The sequence below is a fragment of the Hemibagrus wyckioides genome, linkage group LG02, assembly GCF_019097595.1.
Source record: "Hemibagrus wyckioides isolate EC202008001 linkage group LG02, SWU_Hwy_1.0, whole genome shotgun sequence".
In the NCBI taxonomy this organism is placed as follows: domain Eukaryota; kingdom Metazoa; phylum Chordata; class Actinopteri; order Siluriformes; family Bagridae; genus Hemibagrus; species Hemibagrus wyckioides.
The window spans coordinates 6,911,428-6,932,650 of record NC_080711.1 but is presented as its reverse complement, the minus strand read 5'-3'; the positions used below and the strand labels follow the sequence as shown (position 1 = coordinate 6,932,650).

The following is a 21,223-nucleotide window of genomic DNA, read 5'->3' as shown; positions in this document are numbered from 1 at the left end:
ACACAGGCATGCTTAGTTGATCTGATTAATCGAACTTTGTGTAGGAAGAAGAAATCAAATAGTGTTTCAGTTTTAGGGCATGATGGGTTAAATCCCCAGCATGAAATTATTTATTTGTTTGTTTAATTATTTAAATAATAATTTTAACACTGAACTGAAAAAAATATATTTTAGTTTTATATTTTATTTCTATTTGATAATAAATTGTACTTTTATTTATTTAATGTATTATTAATTAATTCATTTATTATGTATATAATTTAGTGTACATTTATATTTATACTTAGTTGTTAAAATAATTGTTGCTACTTATTAATATAATAATTATTATTGTTATTATTATTATAATCATCATCATTATTATTATTGTTGTTGTTGTGTTGATAAATAAGGGCAGTAATTAACAATAAGTAACAATTAAGTTGTTAGAATGAAGTATTAAGTAAAATAACAATTAAGTATAAATATAAATTCATACTGAATTATATATAATGAATGAATTAATAATACATTAAATAAATATAAGTGCAATTATTATTATTATTATTATTCAAAAATATACAGTAAATACAGAAAGGTATCAGAAACCTTGTTTAACATATTTTTCTGCTGCCTTCCAACAGTAGTTAAAACTAATTCTGCCAAACTGAAAGCCTAGCCAAAATATTGCTGATTTTGCGAAACACTACACAGGGGCATTTTCACACTGGAAGCGTTACAGGCCTGTTAGTTCCAGAGATCAGAGGTCAGTTGTGTGATTTCAGTGTTGTGTTACAGCAGCTTGGGGAAGGCTCACGTGTGTGATGCTCAGGTTTCCTCATGCTGTCGGCCATATCGTGTATAATTAAAATAAAACTTTTCTTTGTTTTATCATTTTTACCTCATTCTCATCTTTCTTTCCCTCGTTTAGGGCCGAGTCCCTTTTCTCGTTCCTGATAAAGTGATGTGGCCACAGCTGTGTGAGGCTCTCAATATGAAGTACAAGGCAGAGGTTCAGTCGAACCGAGGTCTGTCTGAGGAGAACCTGGTCTTCCTCGCTCAGAAGGCCTTCAGCAGCTCCAGCTCCAACCCTGAGGATTACCGGGGCATGACCATGACCTGGTCCCAGTTTAACAGAGTAGGTGACGATCTCACTACACTGCATATGACATAATGATGACCTTAGTGACGTATTTGCATTAATGTAAAACTAATTTAGTGTATTATGGCGTATTATTTAATGCAGTAATTCTCATAGTGGGAGCTGAAGACCTGCTGGGGGGAGGATTGTTTCTGTTTTTTGTAGATTAAAAAAACAAACATTTTATTTTATTTTTTAAAATTTAATTAAGTTAATTTTAACTTAAATATTTTAATTAAATTAAGTAACATTTAATTGTATTTTATTTTATTTTATACATCTGTTCATTTATTTTGTAGCAGTGGAAAAATGAAAACTTTTTCTTTTCTTTTCTTTTCTTTTGTCCTATTAATTAATTAACTTATTTATTTATTTATTTATTTATTTATTTATTTAGAATTCTTTTAGTTTTTATAGTATTTACATGATCACTTGACTCGAATGATTTTAACCCAAACCTCAAGTCAGGAAAAAAACCCAAAAACAATTCAGTGTCAACTTCAGAAGTGTTTTGAGTAATAAAAGTGCAGAAGTAAAAAAGCTCTAGGCTTTAATAAATAGACAAAATAGGATTTAAATTAATATTAACCTAATATTACATAGTGGGATTGTGCTTATAAATAAATCCACAGAGTCCATTTTAACCTGATTTTCATTGTTAGTCATTAACACACTGATTCAGATCGGGGGGTTTTTGTTTTTGCACATGTGGATGTGCCAAAAACACACGAGTGAAATAGTTAATAATGTAAAAGTCATTTTATAAATTTGTTCACAATTTAGTAATACAGTTTCGTGTCAATAAAGTATGGTTCTGGGTCAACTAATCAAAAGGCTAACAAATTTCTCATTTAAAACCCCTGGAGTCATCTCTGAAAAAGTCAGAAAGGCATGTGCTCCTGTTTAACTCTGATGCCGTCTCTAAATAGCCGTTACAGAAGCGGTTTAATCCTAAACCACGCTCACCCATTTGAAACTCTGTATATTAACATTGGCCTATCGGTGGTTATTTTCCCGCCTCAGTAAGCACGCAGAGCACGTTTCCCCCCCGCTCCGCTTTCCATTAAAGAGGTTTATGATTACCAAGTCAGGGAGCCTCCATGCTGCGGCTTTTAGATATGCAGACCTTAGGCGGTGCTTGCCTTTCAAACGGCCTCGTGCTGCTTTGGTGAACTGATCGCTCAGTTTTTGGAGGAAGTCAAGGTCCAAAATAATGCTTGCTGGGGAAAAAAAAATGCATTCAATATCAGTTGTAGAGTCAGTTCTACTTTATACAAAAACACCTGATGTGCACTTGACGGTTTTATCTATGACTCAGGCGAAAGTTTTTATATATTTGTAGGGACTGAATGTCCTTATAAGGATAGGAGAATCTGAGAATTGTGATCTTTGCTTCTTCTAATTATTTTCCTGACAAAAATGCATGTGTTATTTTACAAAGCAAGTTTTAGTTTAGGGTTCGATGTTTGGTGCATTAATTAGCTGCATTTATAATTATATAAACACAAGGTCCTAACAAGGACGCTAAGCCGTGCGTGTGTGTGTGTGTGTGTGTGTGTGTGTGTGTGCACGAGTCTTGATTTGCACACTGTCTTCTCAGAAAATGCAGGATAGAAAACTTAATGTCCTTACACGAGCTCCATGACTTTTCACCTAGATTACTGATTATAAGCAAAGCGAACATCAGTAAGATGAACATGGCCTCGGGTAGCTGCTAGTCATGCTCATGTTTCATAAGCTTCAAACTCTTCCCTTTCAGATCCCAGTACACACACACACCCATACGCACCCACACACACACATTACATTACATTACAACTTTTAAACTGCAAGCGTTTCATCATCAATAAACCTTATATTTTTCCTTCTCATTTATTTCTCTATGTGCATCCAGGAAAGCCTTCCAGGTAGAAACTTCACATTCTGGCAGTGGTTCGACGGCGTCATGGAGCTCACAAAAAAGCACCTGAAGCCTCACTGGAACGATGGGTAAGACACGTGTCAGAGAGCTGATTTACAGGTTTACCTCCACCTGCAGGCAGCAGGCTTTCTGTAATGCAGCTTTAAACTGGTGTCTTGTCAAAAATCTATAATGTAAAAGGACAGTGGAACATGTTGGAGCGTTTCCTGTTTGCCTTCACGCTAGCGAGAATCCCAGTTACTGAGAATTCTGTTTACCCAACAAAAATGATTGGCTTGGGACTTACACAAGAGATGGCACACAGTCAGTGTACATTAACTCCTCATTGAGCAACTTGCTCTCTAACCTAGCCTTCACGATCTGCGCTGTTGTTCCGGCCAGGCCCGGACTCCACGTGGAATCGGTTTGCACTGCGAATAACACACACTGATGAAGCCAAGATGAATGCGGGGATCCTCAAGCTTTTTGCAGCCAGGGATACGTTCCAGAGTTTCCAGTGTCTGAATTATAATAACAAGACGCTTCATTTTGGGAACAATAGCACGACTGTGTACCTTATAATGCATGTAAGGAATAACAGATCACATGGTCAAATGACCCTGAAGTGTGTTATTCTTTTTAGTTCGGAAAACCATTTTAAAGCATCGTTTATTAATGAGTCACACGATTATAATTAGCTCTTATGTCATAAAGAGTTATTCAGTAACTACCATTTTTTTTCCCTCACGTCAATTTGCTCAGAAAAACTTCTTAAATGGAACGTTTAAAGAGGAGCGTCCGGTTTACTGTGGTATGAGCGGTTGCTATGGAAACAATAACATTATGAGAATTAGACGACTAACGTCTGTGTCATGCGGTTGTACAAAAATAACACACCTTCTGCCCAATCAATTCAGAGGACGGAGCCAGCTAGAGTTATTAGAGTTCACAACACTTGCACTTTCATCCACTCTCATCCAGATGTGTTGACAGCACTTCCTGCTTTTATTCACACTGCACTTAGAATAAAGTTAACATTATTCATGCTTGTTTTTAGTTTTAGTTTTAGATTAACCCCTTTCATTTTTTTAAAAACCAGTCAACCATAACAGCCATCATACTAGTTTATATCAGTCTTCAAACAGGAAAATAAGAAAAAGTAGTAGACTCCGGGGCTTTATGAATATTCTGTACATCATGGACACCTCAGACACCAAAATAGACCTGGGGACACCTTAATGACACACAATAGACCAAGGGACATGATGAGCACCCAAAATCAGACCTGGGGACACCTTAATGACACAAAATAGACATAGGGACATCTTGAGCATCCAGAAAACAGACATGGGGACACCTTAAGGACACCGAAATAGACCTTAGGACACGTTAAGGACACCGAAATAGGCCTAGGGACATCTTGAGCATCCAGAAACAGATATGAGGACAACTTAATGACACCAAAACAGACCTGGGGACACTCTAATGACACTGAAATAGACCTTATGACATCATTAGCATCCAGAAACAGACATGGGGACACCTTAAGGACACAGAAATAGACATACAGTAGGGACAACTTGAGCATCCAGAAACAGACATGGGGACAACTTAATGACATCAAAACAGACCTGTGGACACTTTAATGACACTGAAATAGACCTTAGGACATCTTAAGGACACCAAAATAGACTTAGGGACATCTTGAGCATCCAGAAACAGACATGGGGACACCTTAAAAACACCGAAATAGACATAGAGACATCTTGAGCATCCAGAAACAGACATGGGGACAACTTAATGACACCAAAATAGACCTGTGGACACTTTAAGGACACTGAAATAGACCTAGGGACACCTTAATGACACTGAAATAGACCTAGGGACATCTTGAGCATCCAGAAACAGACATGGGGACACTTTAATGACACAAAATAGACCTGGAAACATCTTGAGCACCCAAAAACAGACATGGGGACACCTTAAGGACACCAAAATAGATCTGGGAACACCTTGAGCACCCAAAAACAGACATGGGGACTCCAGTCTTAGAACCATGGACTCGGCAACCTGCTTTATATCATCCCTGCTTCAGCGTTCCACACTCCCCAAAAAAACAAATTATAAGAAATTTCTACATAGATTATCCTCCAGTTTTTTTAAACCCCCCACTGTAGCAGTGATCTTCCTGTAGTGTACAGGAAGTGATGAAATCAGGATACAGATTTGGGCCAACTGGGAAAACATAAGAAAAAGGTTTAGGTCTCGATTTTATTAACACTTTTTACCAATACACTGGCGTTCCACTCCATAAGCAGAATAGAGATTGGACATCAGTATAAATAAATGAATTATTTTATTTATTGTATTTATTTATTTTATTTCATCGATTATTTATTTGTCATAAAAGCAACTGAGCAAAATACCACTTGTGTAAAAATATCTGTGCTTTTTTTATTAATAATATTATTAATAATTTCTTGTGTGTGTGTGTGTCTGTCTGTCTCAGGGCGATCTTGGGCTTCGTGAACAAGCAGCAGGCTCAGGACATGCTGATGTCCAAACCTAATGGCACGTTCCTGTTGCGCTTCAGCGACTCTGAGATTGGAGGCATCACCATCGCCTGGGTGGCAGAGAATCCCAACAAAGCCGGTCTGTCTCGTTCGATTGCATAATGCGTGTTTACACGAGCCGATTCTGAGCAGCCGCAGATTTAGGGTCACTGACAGTGCGAGGATTTGAACTCTTAACCCTCCAGTCACTAAAGCAGAACCTTAATCACTGAAGCGTGGCTCAGCTTTATATATATATATACAGTACCAGTCAAAAGTTTGGACACACCTTTTAATTCAATGTTTTTTGTTTAGGGATTTATTTTCTACATTCTAGAGCAATACTGGAGATTTCAAAACTATGAAATGACACACATGGACTTAAGTAATCCATATGTAATGACAACAAAAAACACTCAGTTGTTATTTTAAGACACGAAGGTCAGGTGTTCTGGAATAGTTCTTGCAAGAACAGTATTGTCAAGTGCATTTGCAAAACCCATCAAGCACCATGATGAAACTGGCTCACATGAAGACCATCCCAGTAAAGCAAGACCAAAATTTACCTCTGCTGCAGAGGAGAAGTTCATTTAGAGTGACCAGCCTCAGAAATCACCAATTAACAGCACCTCAGATTAGAGCCGTTATGAAGGCTTTAAAGAGCATCAGTAGCAGACATATCTCAATATCCACTGTTCAAAGGACATTATTGTGTATTTCGGCCGCCTCCAGCATTGTTTTACAATGTAGAAAGAAATAAACATCAGGAAAGACCATGGAATTAGAAGGTGTGTCCAAACTTTTGACTGGTAGTGTATATATATATATATATATATATATAAAGACTACAGAATATCACAGCAGCTTTACTTCAGAAATCTTTCCTCTAATAAACTTTATTATTATTTAATAATTAAATAAATAATTTAATAATTAAATAAACACATATGAACATGACAAATTAAAGGAGAAAGAGCTGGCGTTTTCATGCCGTCAGGAGCGTTTGTTTATTTTGCTGGCACGTCCGTGTCCTCACCCGAAAGCATACAAATCAATAGTTCAATCAAAACTTCATCTGAACCGTCACCTTTATCCTCTTATGAAACTTTTCTATCCTGCTGAGCGTAGTCGACTTCCAGGATGACTCCGCCCCCCGTCCACAGGGCATGAGGCTTTGCTGAATGAAATTGTTTAGGATGAAAATCATACATCTGTGGCTCTTTCACAGGCACCAGATCTCACTCCATAAAAATCAGAACGAAGTTATTGGCATCCATCTCTAATAGACAAAGAGTGTTAAAATTATATCAATAGCTGAATCTCATCCCTTAGTTTTAATGCATTGTGTGGTTTGTGGTACAAGGGATGTGGTAGCTTAGTGGTTAGGGCATTAAACTACTAATTGGAAGGTTGTGAGTTTGAATCCTGCGTCCACTAAGCTGGACCGCTGAATAAGGCCCTTTACCTTCAATTACTCAGTAAAAGATGACATCTGCCAAATGCTGTAAATGTAAACCTTTAGGAAACAGTGCAATTTTGGTTGCACTGGAACTGTGGGATTCTTATGAATGTGAACACAACACATACTCGGGTCTGCTCTTGTTCAGGAGGTAAACCTGTGTGTGATGGCATCATTAGTTTCCACAGCACATGAGTGGTAGGGGACAATTTGCTGGCGTCATAGAAACATTAATAATAATAATGAACGAATATGATGAGTCGATATGGTCGTGTTCTTCATGTGCATTGTGATAAATGTAAATGTCCCAGGGTTTGATAGAATTAAGTCTGAAACCAGGCCAACGCTGCAGGGGCATCAGGAACAATCACACTCTGATTGAGCTCCTAAATGAGCAGGTCAAGCCACAATAACTCTTATTAACGTTAATTCTCCAGCAGATCGCTGATACACTCGAAAAGTTTTTAAGTCGCAACTTGCCACAACTTAATACCGGCTGAAAAGGCTGCGGCTTAGTCAGTAATAATAAAGTCACATTAATTAACAGCTCTTAGTCACATCAGCAGTATTATTAAATCCCTGACACACTGGGTGTCACTGGAGTTACTTCAGCTTTAATAAGTCACTGTGTCTCATAACCACTAACTAAAAGAAATTAGCTGCCTTTCAAAAAAAGGATTTGTCAATCTTTTTTTTTTCACAAAAGCTTCTCCTGTGTGTGTGTGTGTGTGTGTGTGTCTGCAGGTGAGAGAATGGTGTGGAATCTCATGCCCTACACAACCAAAGACTTCTCTATTCGCTCTCTGGCTGATCGCATAAGTGACCTGAATCACCTGCTGTTCCTGTATCCTGACCGACCCAAAGACGAGGTCTTCTCCAAGTACTACACCCCTCCACTGTGTACGTTCTTATCTAGCTGTGTGTGTGTGTGTGTGTGAGAGAGAGAGAGAGAGAATGAGAATGCGAGAGAGAGAGAGAGAGAGAGAGAGAGAGAGAGAGAGAAAGAGAGAAAATGAAAGAGAGGGTGAGAGAGAGAGAGACTGTACGAGTGAGAGACAGAGAGAGCGAGAGTCAGAAAATATGAGAGAGAGGGAATGAGAGAGAGTGAGTGAGAGATAGAGAGAGAGAGCGAGAAAGAGAATGAGATAGAGAGAAAGACAGAGGGTGAGAGAGAGAATGAATGAGAGAAAGGAAGAGAAAGAATAAGAGGAAGGGCAACAGAACGAGAGAGAGGAGACAGAACGAGTGAGTGAGCAAGACAGAATGAGAGAGAGAGAGCGAGAGACAGAACGAGTGAGAGAGAGAGAATGAGAGAGAAAGAATGAGAGAGACAGAATGAGAGAGAGTAAGAGACAGAATGATAGAGAGAGCGAGTGAGAGAGAGAACAAGAGAGAGCGAGTGAGAGAGACAGAATGAGAGAGCGAGTGAGAGAGAGAACGAGTGAGAGAGCAAGTGAGAGAGAGAGAATGAGAGAGAGAACGAGTGAGAGAGAGAGAGTGAGAGACAGAACGAATGAGAGAGATAGAATGAGAGAGAGAGCGAGTGAGCGAGACAGAATGAGAGAGCGAGTGAGAGAGAGAATGAGTGAGAGAGAGAATGAGAGAGAGCGAGTGAGCGAGACAGAATGAGAGAGCGAGTGAGAGAGACAGAATGAGAGAGCGAGTGAGAGAGAGAACGAGTGAGAGAGACAGAATCAGAGAGTGAGAGAGACAGAATGAGAGAGAGAGCGAGTGAGAGAGACAGAATGAGAGAGCGAGTGAGAGAGAGAGAGAGCGAGTGAGCAAGACAGAATGAGAGAGACAGAATGAGAGAGAGAGCGAGTGAGCGAGACAGAATGAGAGAGCAAGTGAGAGAGAGAACGAGTGAGAGAGACAGAATGAGAGAGAGAGCGAGTGAGCGAGACAGAATGAGAGAGCGAGTGAGAGAGAGAGAGAGCGAGTGAGCAAGGCAGAATGAGAGAACGAGTGAGAGAGACAGAATGAGAGAGAGAGAGTGAGCGAGACAGAATGAGAGAGCGAGTGAGAGAGACAGAATGAGAGAGAGAGAGAACAAGTGAGAGAGACAGAATGAGTGAGAGAGACAGAATGAGAGAGAGAACGAGTGAGAGAGACAGAATGAGAGAGAGAGAACGAGTGAGAGAGACAGAATCAGAGAGTGAGAGAGACAGAATGAGAGAGAGAGCGAGAGAGAGAGAGAGCGAGTGAGCAAGACAGAATGAGAGAGACAGAATGAGAGAGAGAGCGAGTGAGCGAGAGAGAATGAGAGAACGAGTGAGAGAGACAGAATGAGAGAGAGAGAGTGAGCGAGACAGAATGAGAGCGAGTGAGAGAGACAGAATGAGAGAGAGAGAGAACAAGTGAGAGAGACAGAATGAGAGAGAGAACGAGTGAGAGAGACAGAATGAGAGAGAGAGAACGAGTGAGAGAGAGAATGAGTGAGAGAGACAGAATGAGAGAGAGAACGAGTGAGAGAGACAGAATGAGAGAGAACGAGTGAGAGACAGAATGAGAGAGAGAATGAGTGAGAGAGACAGAATGAGAGAGAGAGAGAACGAGTGAGAGAGACAGAATGAGAGAGAGAATGAGTGACAGACAGAATGAGAGAGAGAGAGAACGAGTGAGAGAGACAGAATGAGAGATAGAGAGAGAGAGAGACACTGACATAAAGAGTGGTTAAAGAGAAATAGAGCTGCTAGTGAAAGTCTGTCAAAACATTGAATTTTCTATTTTTATTCCCTTTTTAAACTCAGGCATACATTCACTTACAGCTCCATTATACAGACCAGTGCAGGAAAGAACACAACAGGAGAAGTCACATGGTTTCTGACAGTTTAATAACAGTTTAATAACAGTCTAATAACAGTCTAATAACAGTTTAATAACAGTCTAATAACAGTCTAATAACAGTTTAATAACAGTGTAATAACTGTTTAATAACAGTCTAACAGTCTAATAACAGTTTAATAACCATTTAATAACAGTCTAATAACAGTTTAATAACAGTCTAATAACTGTTTAATAACAGTCTAATAACAGTCTAATAACCATTTAATAACAGTCTAATAACAGTCTAATAACAGTTTAATAACCGTTTAATAACAGTCTAATAACAGTTTAATAACAGTTTAATAGCCGTTTAATAACAGTTTAATAACCGTTTAATAACAGTCTAATAACAGTTTAATAACAGTTTAATAGCCGTTTAATAACAGTCTAATAACAGTTTAATAACCGTTTAATAACAGTCTAATAACAGTCTAATAACAGTTTAATAACCGTTTAATAACAGTCTAATAACAGTCTAATAACAGTCTAATAACCGTCTAATAACAGTCTAATAACCGTCTAATAACAGTCTAATAACAGTCTAATAACTGTTTAATAACAGTCTAATAACAGTCTAATAACAGTCTAATAACAGTTTAATAACAGTCTAATAACCGTCTAATAACCGTCTAATAACAGTCTAATAACAGTTTAATAACAGTCTAATAACAGTCTAATAACAGTTTAATAACAGTCTAATAACAGTCTAATAACAGTTTAATAACAGTCTAATAACAGTCTAATAACCGTTTAATAACAGTCTAATAACAGTCTAATAACCGTTTAATAACAGTCTAATAACAGTCTAATAACAGTCTAATAACAGTCTAATAACCGTTTAATAACAGTCTAATAACAGTCTAATAACCGTTTAATAACAGTCTAATAACAGTCTAATAACCGTTTAATAACAGTCTAATAACAGTCTAATAACCGTTTAATAACAGTCTAATAACCGTTTAATAACAGTCTAATAACCGTTTAATAACAGTCTAATAACAGTCTAATAACAGTTTAATAACAGTCTAATAACAGTCTAATAACAGTTTAATAACAGTCTAATAACAGTCTAATAACAGTTTAATAACAGTTTAATAACAGTCTAATAACAGTCTAATAACAGTTTAATAACCGTTTAATAACAGTCTAATAACCGTCTAATAACCGTTTAATAACAGTCTAATAACAGTCTAATAACCGTCTAATAACAGTCTAATAACTGTTTAATAACAGTCTAATAACAGTCTAATAACTGTTTAATAACAGTCTAATAACAGTCTAATAACAGTTTAATAACAGTCTAATAACAGTCTAATAACAGTTTAATAACAGTCTAATAACAGTCTAATAACAGTTTAATAACAGTTTAATAACAGTCTAATAACAGTTTAATAACAGTCTAATAACAGTCTAATAACAGTTTAATAACAGTTTAATAACAGTCTAATAACCGTTTAATAACAGTCTAATAACCGTTTAATAACAGTCTAATAACAGTCTAATAACAGTCTAATAACAGTCTAATAACAGTTTAATAACAGTTTAATAACAGTGCACATCGTGTGTTACTCACGTGACCCTACATTACACACGTGTTTTTCATTCAGATGTGATTTAAGGTTTGTTTTTATGAAACAGATTAAAAGACTTGACCTTAATTTACATTCATAATTAAAACCATTTTTACCAGTACACTGACAACATAGATTTATGGAACACTTTCAATCAGTATAATGAAATGAATGATTGAGCTGTGTGTGAGGTGTGTGTGAGGTGTGTGTGAGGTGTGTGTGAGAGCTGTGTGAGAGCTGTGTGTGAGGTGTGTGTGAGGTGTGTGTGAGCTGTGTGTGAGGTGTGTGTGAGGTGTGTGTGAGCTGTGTGTGAGGTGTGTGTGAGGTGTGAGAGCTGTGTGTGAGGTATGTGTGAGCTGTGTGTGAGGTGTGTGTGTGAGCTGTGTGTGAGGTGTGTGTGAGGTATGTGTGAGGTGTGTGTGAGGTGTGTGTGAGGTATGTGTGAGCTGTGTGTGAGGTGTGTGTGTGAGCTGTGTGTGAGGTGTGTGAGGTGTGTGAGAGCTGTGTGTGAGGTGTGTGTGAGGTATGTGTGAGCTGTGTGTGAGGTGTGTGTGAGGTGTGTGTGAGGTGTGTGTGAGGTATGTGTGAGCTGTGTGTGAGGTGTGTGTGTGAGCTGTGTGTGAGGTGTGTGAGGTGTGTGAGAGCTGTGTGTGAGCTGTGTATGAGCTGTGTGTGAGGTGTGTATGAGCTGTGTGTGAGCTGTGTGTGAGCTGTGTGTGAGGTGTGTGTGAGCTGTGTGAGAGGTGTGTGTGAGCTGTGTGTGAGCTGTGTGTGAGCTGTGTGTGAGAGCTGTGTGTGAGGTGTGTGTGAGGTGTGTGTGAGCTGTGTGAGAGGTGTGTGTGAGCTGTGTGAGAGGTGTGTGAGAGCTGTGTGTGAGGTGTGTGTGAGCTGTGTGTGAGGTGTGTGTGAGCTGTGTGTGAGCTGTGTGTGAGCTGTGTGTGAGCTGTGTGTGAGCTGTGTGTGAGCTGTGGGAGGGCTGTGTGTGAGCTGTGTGTGAGCTGTGTGAGAGCTGTGGGACGGCTGTGTGTGAGCTGTGTGAGAGCTGTGTGAGAGCTGTGTGTGAGCTGTGGGAGGGCTGTGTGTGAGCTGTGTGTGAGCTGTGTGAGAGCTGTGTGTGAGCTGTGTGTGAGCTGTGTGTGAGCTGTGTGTGAGCTGTGGGAGGGCTGTGTGTGAGCTGTGTGTGAGCTGTGGGAGGGCTGTGTGTGAGCTGTGTGTGAGCTGTGTGTGAGCTGTGTGTGAGCTGTGTGAGAGCTGTGTGTGAGCTGTGTGAGAGCTGTGTGTGAGCTGTGTGAGAGCTGTGTGTGAGCTGTGTGTGAGCTGTGTGTGAGCTGTGTGAGAGCTGTGTGAGGGCTGTGTGAGGGCTGTGTGTGAGCTGTGTGTGAGCTGTGTGAGAGCTGTGTGAGAGCTGTGTGTGAGCTGTGTGAGAGCTGTGTGTGAGCTGTGTGTGAGCTGTGTGTGAGCTGTGGGAGGGCTGTGTGTGAGCTGTGTGTGAGCTGTGTGTGAGCTGTGTGTGAGCTGTGGGAGGGCTGTGTGTGAGCTGTGGGAGGGCTGTGTGTGAGCTGTGTGTGAGCTGTGTGAGGGCTGTGTGAGAGCCGTGTGTGAGCCGTGTGTGAGCCGTGTGTGAGCCGTATGTGAGCCGTGTGAGAGCTGTGTGTGAGCTGTGTGTGAGCTGTGTGAGAGCTGTGGGAGGGCTGTGGGAGGGCTGTGTGTGAGCTGTGGGAGGGCTGTGTGAGAGCTGTGTGTGAGCTGTGTGTGAGCTGTGGGAGGGCTGTGTGTGAGGTGTGTGTGAGCTGTGTGTGAGCTGTGTGTGAGCTGTGTGTGAGCTGTGGGAGGGCTGTGTGTGAGCTGTGTGTGAGCTGTGTGTGAGCTGTGTGTGAGCTGTGTGTGAGCTGTGGGAGGGCTGTGTGTGAGGTGTGTGTGAGCTGTGTGTGAGCTGTGTGAGAGTTGTGTGTGAGCTGTGTGTGAGCTGTGGGAGAGCTGTGGGAGGGCTGTGTGTGAGCTGTGTGAGAGTTGTGTGTGAGCTGTGTGTGAGCTGTGGGAGGGCTGTGTGTGAGCTGTGTGTGAGGTGTGTATGAGCTGTGTGTGAGCTGTGTGTGAGCTGTGGGAGGGCTGTGTGTGAGCTGTGTGTGAGCTGTGGGAGGGCTGTGTGTGAGCTGTGTGTGAGCTGTGGGAGGGCTGTGTGAGAGCTGTGTGTGAGCTGTGTGTGAGCTGTGGGAGGGCTGTGTGTGAGGTGTGTGTGAGGTGTGTGTGAGCTGTGTGTGAGCTGTGTGTGAGCTGTGTGTGAGCTGTGGGAGGGCTGTGTGTGAGCTGTGTGTGAGCTGTGTGTGAGCTGTGTGTGAGGTGTGTGTGAGCTGTGGGAGGGCTGTGTGTGAGGTGTGTGTGAGCTGTGTGTGAGCTGTGTGAGAGCTGTGTGTGAGGTGTGTGTGAGCTGTGTGTGAGCTGTGTGAGGGCTGTGTGAGGGCTGTGTGAGGTGTGTGTGAGCTGTGTGTGAGCTGTGTGTGAGCTGTGGGAGGGCTGTGTGTGAGGTGTGTGTGAGCTGTGTGTGAGCTGTGTGTGAGCTGTGTGAGGGCTGTGTGTGAGCTGTGTGTGAGCTGTGGGAGAGCTGTGTGTGAGCTGTGGGAGGGCTGTGTGTGAGGGCTGTGTGTGAGCTGTGTGTGAGCTGTGGGAGGGCTGTGTGTGAGGTGTGTGTGAGCTGTGTGAGAGCTGTGGGAGGGCTGTGTGTGAGCTGTGTGTGAGCTGTGGGAGGGCTGTGTGTGAGCTGTGTGTGAGCTGTGTGTGAGCTGTGGGAGGGCTGTGTGTGAGCTGTGTGAGAGCTGTGTGTGAGCTGTGTGTGAGCTGTGTGTGAGCTGTGTGTGAGCTGTGTGTGAGCTGTGTGTGAGCTGTGTGAGAGCTGTGTGTGAGCTGTGGGAGGGCTGTGTGTGAGCTGTGTGTGAGCTGTGTGTGAGCTGTGTGTGAGGTGTGTGTGAGCTGTGGGAGGGCTGTGTGTGAGGTGTATGTGAGCTGTGTGTGAGCTGTGTGTGAGCTGTGTGTGAGGTGTGTGTGAGCTGTGTGTGAGCTGTGTGTGAGCTGTGTGAGGTGTGTGTGAGCTGTGTGTGAGCTGTGTGTGAGCTGTGGGAGAGCTGTGTGTGAGCTGTGGGAGGGCTGTGTGTGAGGTGTGTGTGAGGTGTGTGTGAGCTGTGTGTGAGCTGTGTGTGAGCTGTGTGAGAGCTGTGTGTGAGCTGTGGGAGGGCTGTGTGTGAGCTGTGTGTGAGCTGTGTGTGAGGTGTGTGTGAGCTGTGGGAGGGCTGTGTGTGAGGTGTATATGAGCTGTGTGTGAGCTGTGTGAGAGCTGTGTGAGAGCTGTGTGTGAGGTGTGTGTGAGCTGTGTGTGAGCTGTGTGAGGGCTGTGTGAGCTGTGTGTGAGCTGTGTGTGAGCTGTGGGAGAGCTGTGTGTGAGGTGTGTGTGAGCTGTGTGTGAGCTGTGTGTGAGCTGTGGGAGAGCTGTGTGTGAGCTGTGGGAGGGCTGTGTGTGAGGGCTGTGTGTGAGCTGTGGGAGGGCTGTGTGTGAGCTGTGTGAGGGCTGTGTGTGAGCTGTGTGTGAGCTGTGTGAGGGCTGTGTGTGAGCTGTGTGTGAGCTGTGTGAGAGCTGTGTGAGAGCTGTGTGTGAGCTGTGTGAGAGCTGTGTGTGAGCTGTGTGAGGGCTGTGTGTGAGCTGTGTGTGAGGGCTGTGTGTGAGCTGTGTGAGGGCTGTGTGTGAGCTGTGTGTGAGCTGTGGGAGAGCTGTGTGTGAGCTGTGGGAGGGCTGTGTGTGAGCTGTGTGTGAGCTGTGTGTGAGCTGTGTGTGAGCTGTGTGTGAGCTGTGTGTGAGCTGTGTGTGAGCTGTGTGAGAGCTGTGTGTGAGCTGTGTGAGGGCTGTGTGTGAGCTGTGTGAGGGCTGTGTGTGAGCTGTGTGTGAGCTGTGTGTGAGCTGTGGGAGAGCTGTGTGTGAGCTGTGGGAGGGCTGTGTGTGAGCTGTGTGTGAGCTGTGTGTTAGAGCTGTGTGTGTGTCTTCCAATTTATTGTAACAATTAACACAAAAACTCGATTCAGACGTTCTAATAATTATTAAAAATATTTTTTTTCTTCTTCTTCATCCCTCACAGCGAAAGCGGTGGACGGCTACGTCAAGCCACAGATCAAACAAGTGGTACCCGAGTGAGTGCTAACACTTTTTTCCCTCTTTCCTCCCTTTTATTTATTTTTTTTTATGAATGTCTTTTACACATGCTGATTATTCTGTGAAAGTCGGCGTGTCTTTATTAATGTCCCGAGCGCTAATCCATCAGATAGGCAAATCGCACGCTGGTACATTGGCGCCGGCGCCGCCGCTCCGACCGAGAGGCGAGTTAGCGGTTACCACGGAGACGTCTTCCTCCATAATCGTATCGTTCCTGTCAGAATACGCTAAGCCACGTTAGCCTCATTAATCCGTTTAGCAAAGCTAGTGCTCCGGACAGGGTGTTAGCATGTTAAAAACATGTTGGATCTCAGCAGGAGATGGACTTTCTGAGCGGGAATACGTGAAAGCCGTTAGCGTGATTAGCTGATGGAGGAGGGCAGGCTGCTAAGCGGGGGAAGTTAAGCACAGGGTCAATTAGAGGAAGAGATATTCATGAGAGATGATGGACGCTGGTATTGATTGTGTGTGTGCGTGTGTGTGTGTGTTCAGGTTTACGACGCCTAATCCGGACCCAGCAGCGAATCCCACCTACATGGATCACGCAGCATCACCGGCCGTCAGTCACCCGCAGAACTACGGCATCTACCCTGCAATGTGAGCTGCAGCATGAAGCACCATAGCTGTGCTGGTGTATGAGCGTGTTCACCACACACACAGTGCACTGTTTATACTGATCACACACACACACACACACAGTGCACTGTTTATACTGATCATACACACACACAGAACACCACTGAATAGTGCACACCTCTACACACACACACACACCTCTACACACACACACACACAGTGCACTGTTTATACTGATCATACACACACATAGAACCTGACTCAATAGTACACACCTCTGCACACACACACACACACACACACAGTGCACTGTTTATACTGATCACACACACACATAGAACCTGACTCAATAGTACACACCTCTGCACACACACACACACACACACACAGTGCACTGTTTATACTGATCACACACACACATAGCACCTGACTCAATAGAACACACTATACACTATACCTCACTGAACTCCAGAACAGTAGAACAGAACATCCATACATCCCTTCTCCCTTCTCACCCTTCTCTCTCTCTACTTCTCTCTTTTTCTTTCTTTCTCTCTCTTGCATTCTGTTTTTCTATTTTTTGCTTTCTCTTGCTCACAAATTCTGTTCTTCTCATTCTCTATTTCATTCTCTTTCTCTTGCTTTTTCTCCTCTACCCTTCTCTCTACTTTCCGACTTTTTCTTTTGCTTTCTATTTTTCTCTCACATTCTCTCTCTCTCTCTCTCTCTCTCTCTCTCTCTCTCTCTGGTGCATGCTGGGAGTGGGCGTGGTTTGTGCGAGAGCGCGTGTGAGTGAGCGTCTGCAGGTTTCTCTCAGACTCTGTCTTTTCATTCATTTTTTCTTTACCTTTTTCTATTTCTAATCACTTTTTGAGATAGTTGAAGGTTATTAGTGTAAAGTCCGTGCTTGTGCACGGCGTGTTTGTGTGTGTGTGTGTTTCGGCGCCATGGCGTCTCCCCCTGCGAAGGCAGTGTCCTCACTTACCTTTAGAAATGGTTTCAGGTGTGTTCCTGAGTTAAATGTCTCGGTTGAAGATGTTCTCCTCGCTGCAGGAGAACAGATTGGTTTTGAAAACATTATCTCAGCATCACGTATGAACAAACCGAAAACTTGGTTAACTCCCTGGTTACAAGCGGCATCTGGGTGAAAGAGACATATGTTCACATCACTCCACTCTCTGCCCCGGTCACTAAAGTCACCATATCTAATGTTCCCACATGTGTTGGTAAAAATCAGTCTCGCTGGGTTGTAAAAACGCAGCTTTAAAACACGTCACGTCTTGAGTGCGGTGACATCGGGCACAAGCGCTTCTCCTGTCCTCATAAAGAGCACGGGTGCGAGAGACAGGACAATGCGGAAATCACTGAGACCATCACTGAACAGGATCAGACAGAGCAGCACTCTGACCCGGTGAATGACCATAACATGGAGGTAAGACCAGCTGTTTCTCCTAATGTTAATGCTCATGTTGGTGACGGTGAGAAGCCTAGCTGCAGTAGTGGTGTGAGTAATTGTTCTGATGAGAGTAATGTTAAATCTGTGACCCAGAGTATCAGCTACACTACCAGTCAAAAGTTTGGACACCTTTTAATTCAATGTTTTTTGTTTAGGGATTTATTTTCTACATTCTAGAACAATACTGGAGATTTCAAAACTATGAAATAACACACATGGACTTAAGTAATCCATATGTAATGACAACAAAAAACAGACAGTTGTTATTTTAAGACACGAAGGTCAGGTGTTCTGGAATAGTTCTTGCAAGAACAGTATTGTCAAGTGCATTTGCAAAACCCATCAAGCACCATGATGAAACTGGCTCACATGAAGACCATCCCAGTAAAGCAAGACCAAAACTTACCTCTGCTGCAGAGGAGAAGTTCATTTAGAGTGACCAGCCTCAGAAATCACCAATTAACAGCACCTCAGATTAGAGCCGTTATGAAGGCTTTACAGAGCATCAGTAGCAGACATATCTCAATATCAACTGTTCAAAGGACATTATTGTGGATTTCGGCCGCCTCCAGCATTGTTTTACAATGTAGAAAGAAATAAACATCAGGAAAGACCATGGGATTAGAAGGTGTGTCCAAACTTTAGACTGGCAGTGTACTCTGATGCAGCCAAGGGGGTGAGTCGGAGCAAAAGGTACTCTGAGGCTGCTGAGACTGGGACTCTGAGTAATAGTGACTCTGATGCTAGGGTTGTGGGTCTGCTTAAAAAGCGCTCTGTGTAGGAGCACTAGTGATCCTGATGGTCGTAAAAGAGTGGGTAAGGACACTAGTGACTCTGGCTGCACTGATGGCACCTCAGGTGTGTCTCTGTCATACGCTGCCCTGAGTGATGAAGAACAGGTAGTGATACAGAGTGAGCGGCAGAGTGATGATATGGACACTTGTTCAGTGGCTACAGAAGAGAGCTTCGGTGATGACGAGTCAGTTACTGATTCAGACATGTTTCAGAGCCAGGACACTGACCTGTATACAGTTGACCAGATAAATGACTAAGGGTAAAAAGGTTGAACTGGAAAAGTTTTTCCCAGATTTAAACAAGTTTGTTGCGTCCATGATGAAAGCACGTAACGAAAGCAGTGTTGACGTTTTATCACAACAGAAACGTTTTAGATTAAAGAAACACCTAACTGCAACCAGGCATGGAATCAAACCTGCCAGGTCTAAAGGTCAAACTGCTGCTGGTAAATCAAAATAAGTGCACATGGGTCTTTCTGCTTCTCTCACCTGTCTCTTAATACTGCTGTTTGCTATCTCTTCATCAACTTTTACTATGAATATCTTACGCCTTGGCTCTTTAAACATAAATGGGCTTAGAGATAAGAGTAAATGGACAGTATTAAAAGAATACATCACCCTGAAAGAGCTAAACATTTTGTTTTTACAAGAAACCCATAGTGATGTGAACAGTGAGGTGGACTGGGGTCTGCGCTGGGAAGGGGAGTACTTTCTTATCCACGGAACCAACCTGAGTGCTGAAGTAGCAATACTCTTCTGCCCAAGACTGAACGTGAAGATTTTGTCAGTAGACGAGTTGGAAAGAGGGCGTCTGCTTATGATAAGAGTAAATATCCATGATATGGAATTTTTATTCGTTATTGTCTATGCTCCTAATACTGGTCATGAGAGAGTGAACTTCTTTAACACTGTTAATAACGCACTGATTTCTTCCACACAAGACGCTTTACTTGTCATTGGTGGGGATTTTAATTGCACACTCAATTTCACTATGGACAGAAACAGTGAAGAACCTTACTACCAATCTTCAAAGGCCCTAGAAGAAGTGATATCTCAGTCCCAGCTGGTTGATGCTTGGTGGGAGAAAAATGAGGGAGTGAAACAATACAGTTGGGTCAGCAGGAAGAGTAAGTAAGACCGCTTCTATATGAGTACCAACATGAGGAACAGAGTAATAAGTGCACACCATGTAGCATCTCTGACCATCACCTCATCACATCCAGCATCACCCTGTCCCGAACAAGACCACAGTGCTCCTTCTGGCATTTCAACACAAAACTAAGACCTGCAGTTCTATGAGAGTTTTAAGGTCTTTTGGGAACATTGGAAAGGACAGAAAAAAGGAATATGAGAATCTTCTTCAGTGGTGGGAGATTGGAAAAGTTCAAATAAGGATGTTCTGCCAACAGTTCACATCACAAACCTCCATCAAGATAAAACAAGCCATGCATAACACTGAAACAGAAATCCTTAAACCGAATCAGCCAAAAAACCCAAAAATGCTCAGAGACACCTTGTGCAGAAGAAACAGGATCTCAGTGTCCTCCTACAGGAAAAAGCTAAAGGAGCCATGGCTAGAGCTCGCTTTCTTTCTGTACAGGACATGGACTCTCCCACTGCCTACTTTTTTAATCTTGAATGGACCTAGACAAACACCTGTTCACCCTATCCTTAAAGAGAACAGACATGGAAGGACTCACGTCCTTTTACAAAAATGTCCTTCAGACATGGCAGACCCTGTCCTCTTCAAAAGAAAAGGAAACACCTGAACAGTGGCTGTTTGTAGAACCTTTGTTTTTCGATCTTCTCCTCACCACAGAGATGCTACATTCAGTCACCATCAGGTCTGCGCTGAAGGAGGCAGGACTCCTCAAAATTCGTCACCTGAGAAGAGGATCAGGCTGGATAACAGCTGAAGAACTAGCCAGCGAAATGGGATTCAAATCAACAACCTGGAAGCTGCTCTACCGGCCGTAACAAGTAGATTCTTGGAAGACAATCCAGTGGAAAGTATAAACAGAAGAAAAAGTTTCTGACCTTTCCAGAGTTTCGGGTGTCTCTGAAGAAGGAAGGATGGCAAGAGAACACTGGAACACTACGACCATTCCAGAGTTAGGAGCATTCAGCACTGTGGGTAAAAAAGCTCTCTACAGAGTGTGTGTCAAACATCTCAACTATCAACAACTTAAAGATGTCAGGAGCACCAAATGGACAGAAGTGCTCTTCTCCAAGAAGCAGCTGGAGATCCCTGTACAAAAGACCCATTGAAATAAAGGTGGAGAATTGTACATGGGATATTAGCTACAGACCAGCACATTGCTCGACTGGTGTCTTCAGACGAACAAGGATGTCCCTACTGAAAATGTCTTCCATATCTTCACGTCTGTCTGCAGTATTAAAGCTAGTAGAAGTCTGGGGACAACAACTTGAAGGCTTTCTGTAACAAAGCACTGTTCATACACGGACCAAAATACTTTTACTGAACTTTTTATATGGCAATGCTAAGCTAGCGATCCGGGTGAACAGAAACTAGAAGGAGGTGAAGTGATCCTGTGTTATTGCTGAGAGGATTAATAAGGAATAGGTTAACTGTAGAGTATGTCTACTACACACGGGTGAATAATGTAAATGAGTTCTATGGTGTTTGGGGTGTTGATGAGTTTGTATGTAAACCTGATGAGCGGAGACTTTAAAAACATCTGGAATTAAACTTTTTTTTCTGTCTGATTGCATGAACTGATCTGTAAAACACTGTCAGTGATGTTTTCATTCTA

The 21,223-nt window shown here is 42.6% G+C and overlaps 1 protein-coding gene across 5 annotated transcripts in view; it reads left to right on the top strand.

Annotated features, from left to right (window-relative positions):
* The window catches only part of stat5a (signal transducer and activator of transcription 5a), a 103,382-nt gene that overhangs the window by 79,682 nt on the left and 2,477 nt on the right, over positions 1 to 21,223 (top strand). For 4 of the 5 annotated variants that reach the window (XM_058409268.1, XM_058409252.1, XM_058409261.1 and 1 more), the window contains 6 exons: positions 911 to 1,117; positions 3,015 to 3,109; positions 5,530 to 5,672; positions 7,776 to 7,931; positions 15,550 to 15,601; positions 16,116 to 16,220. In XM_058409268.1, the coding sequence (XP_058265251.1) occupies positions 911 to 1,117; positions 3,015 to 3,109; positions 5,530 to 5,672; positions 7,776 to 7,931; positions 15,550 to 15,601; positions 16,116 to 16,220 (758 nt within the window). Of the gene's footprint in view, positions 1 to 910; positions 1,118 to 3,014; positions 3,110 to 5,529; positions 5,673 to 7,775; positions 7,932 to 15,549; positions 15,602 to 16,115; positions 16,221 to 19,099 lie in introns of all 5 variants that reach the window. The other variant, XM_058409285.1, reaches the window with a different exon arrangement.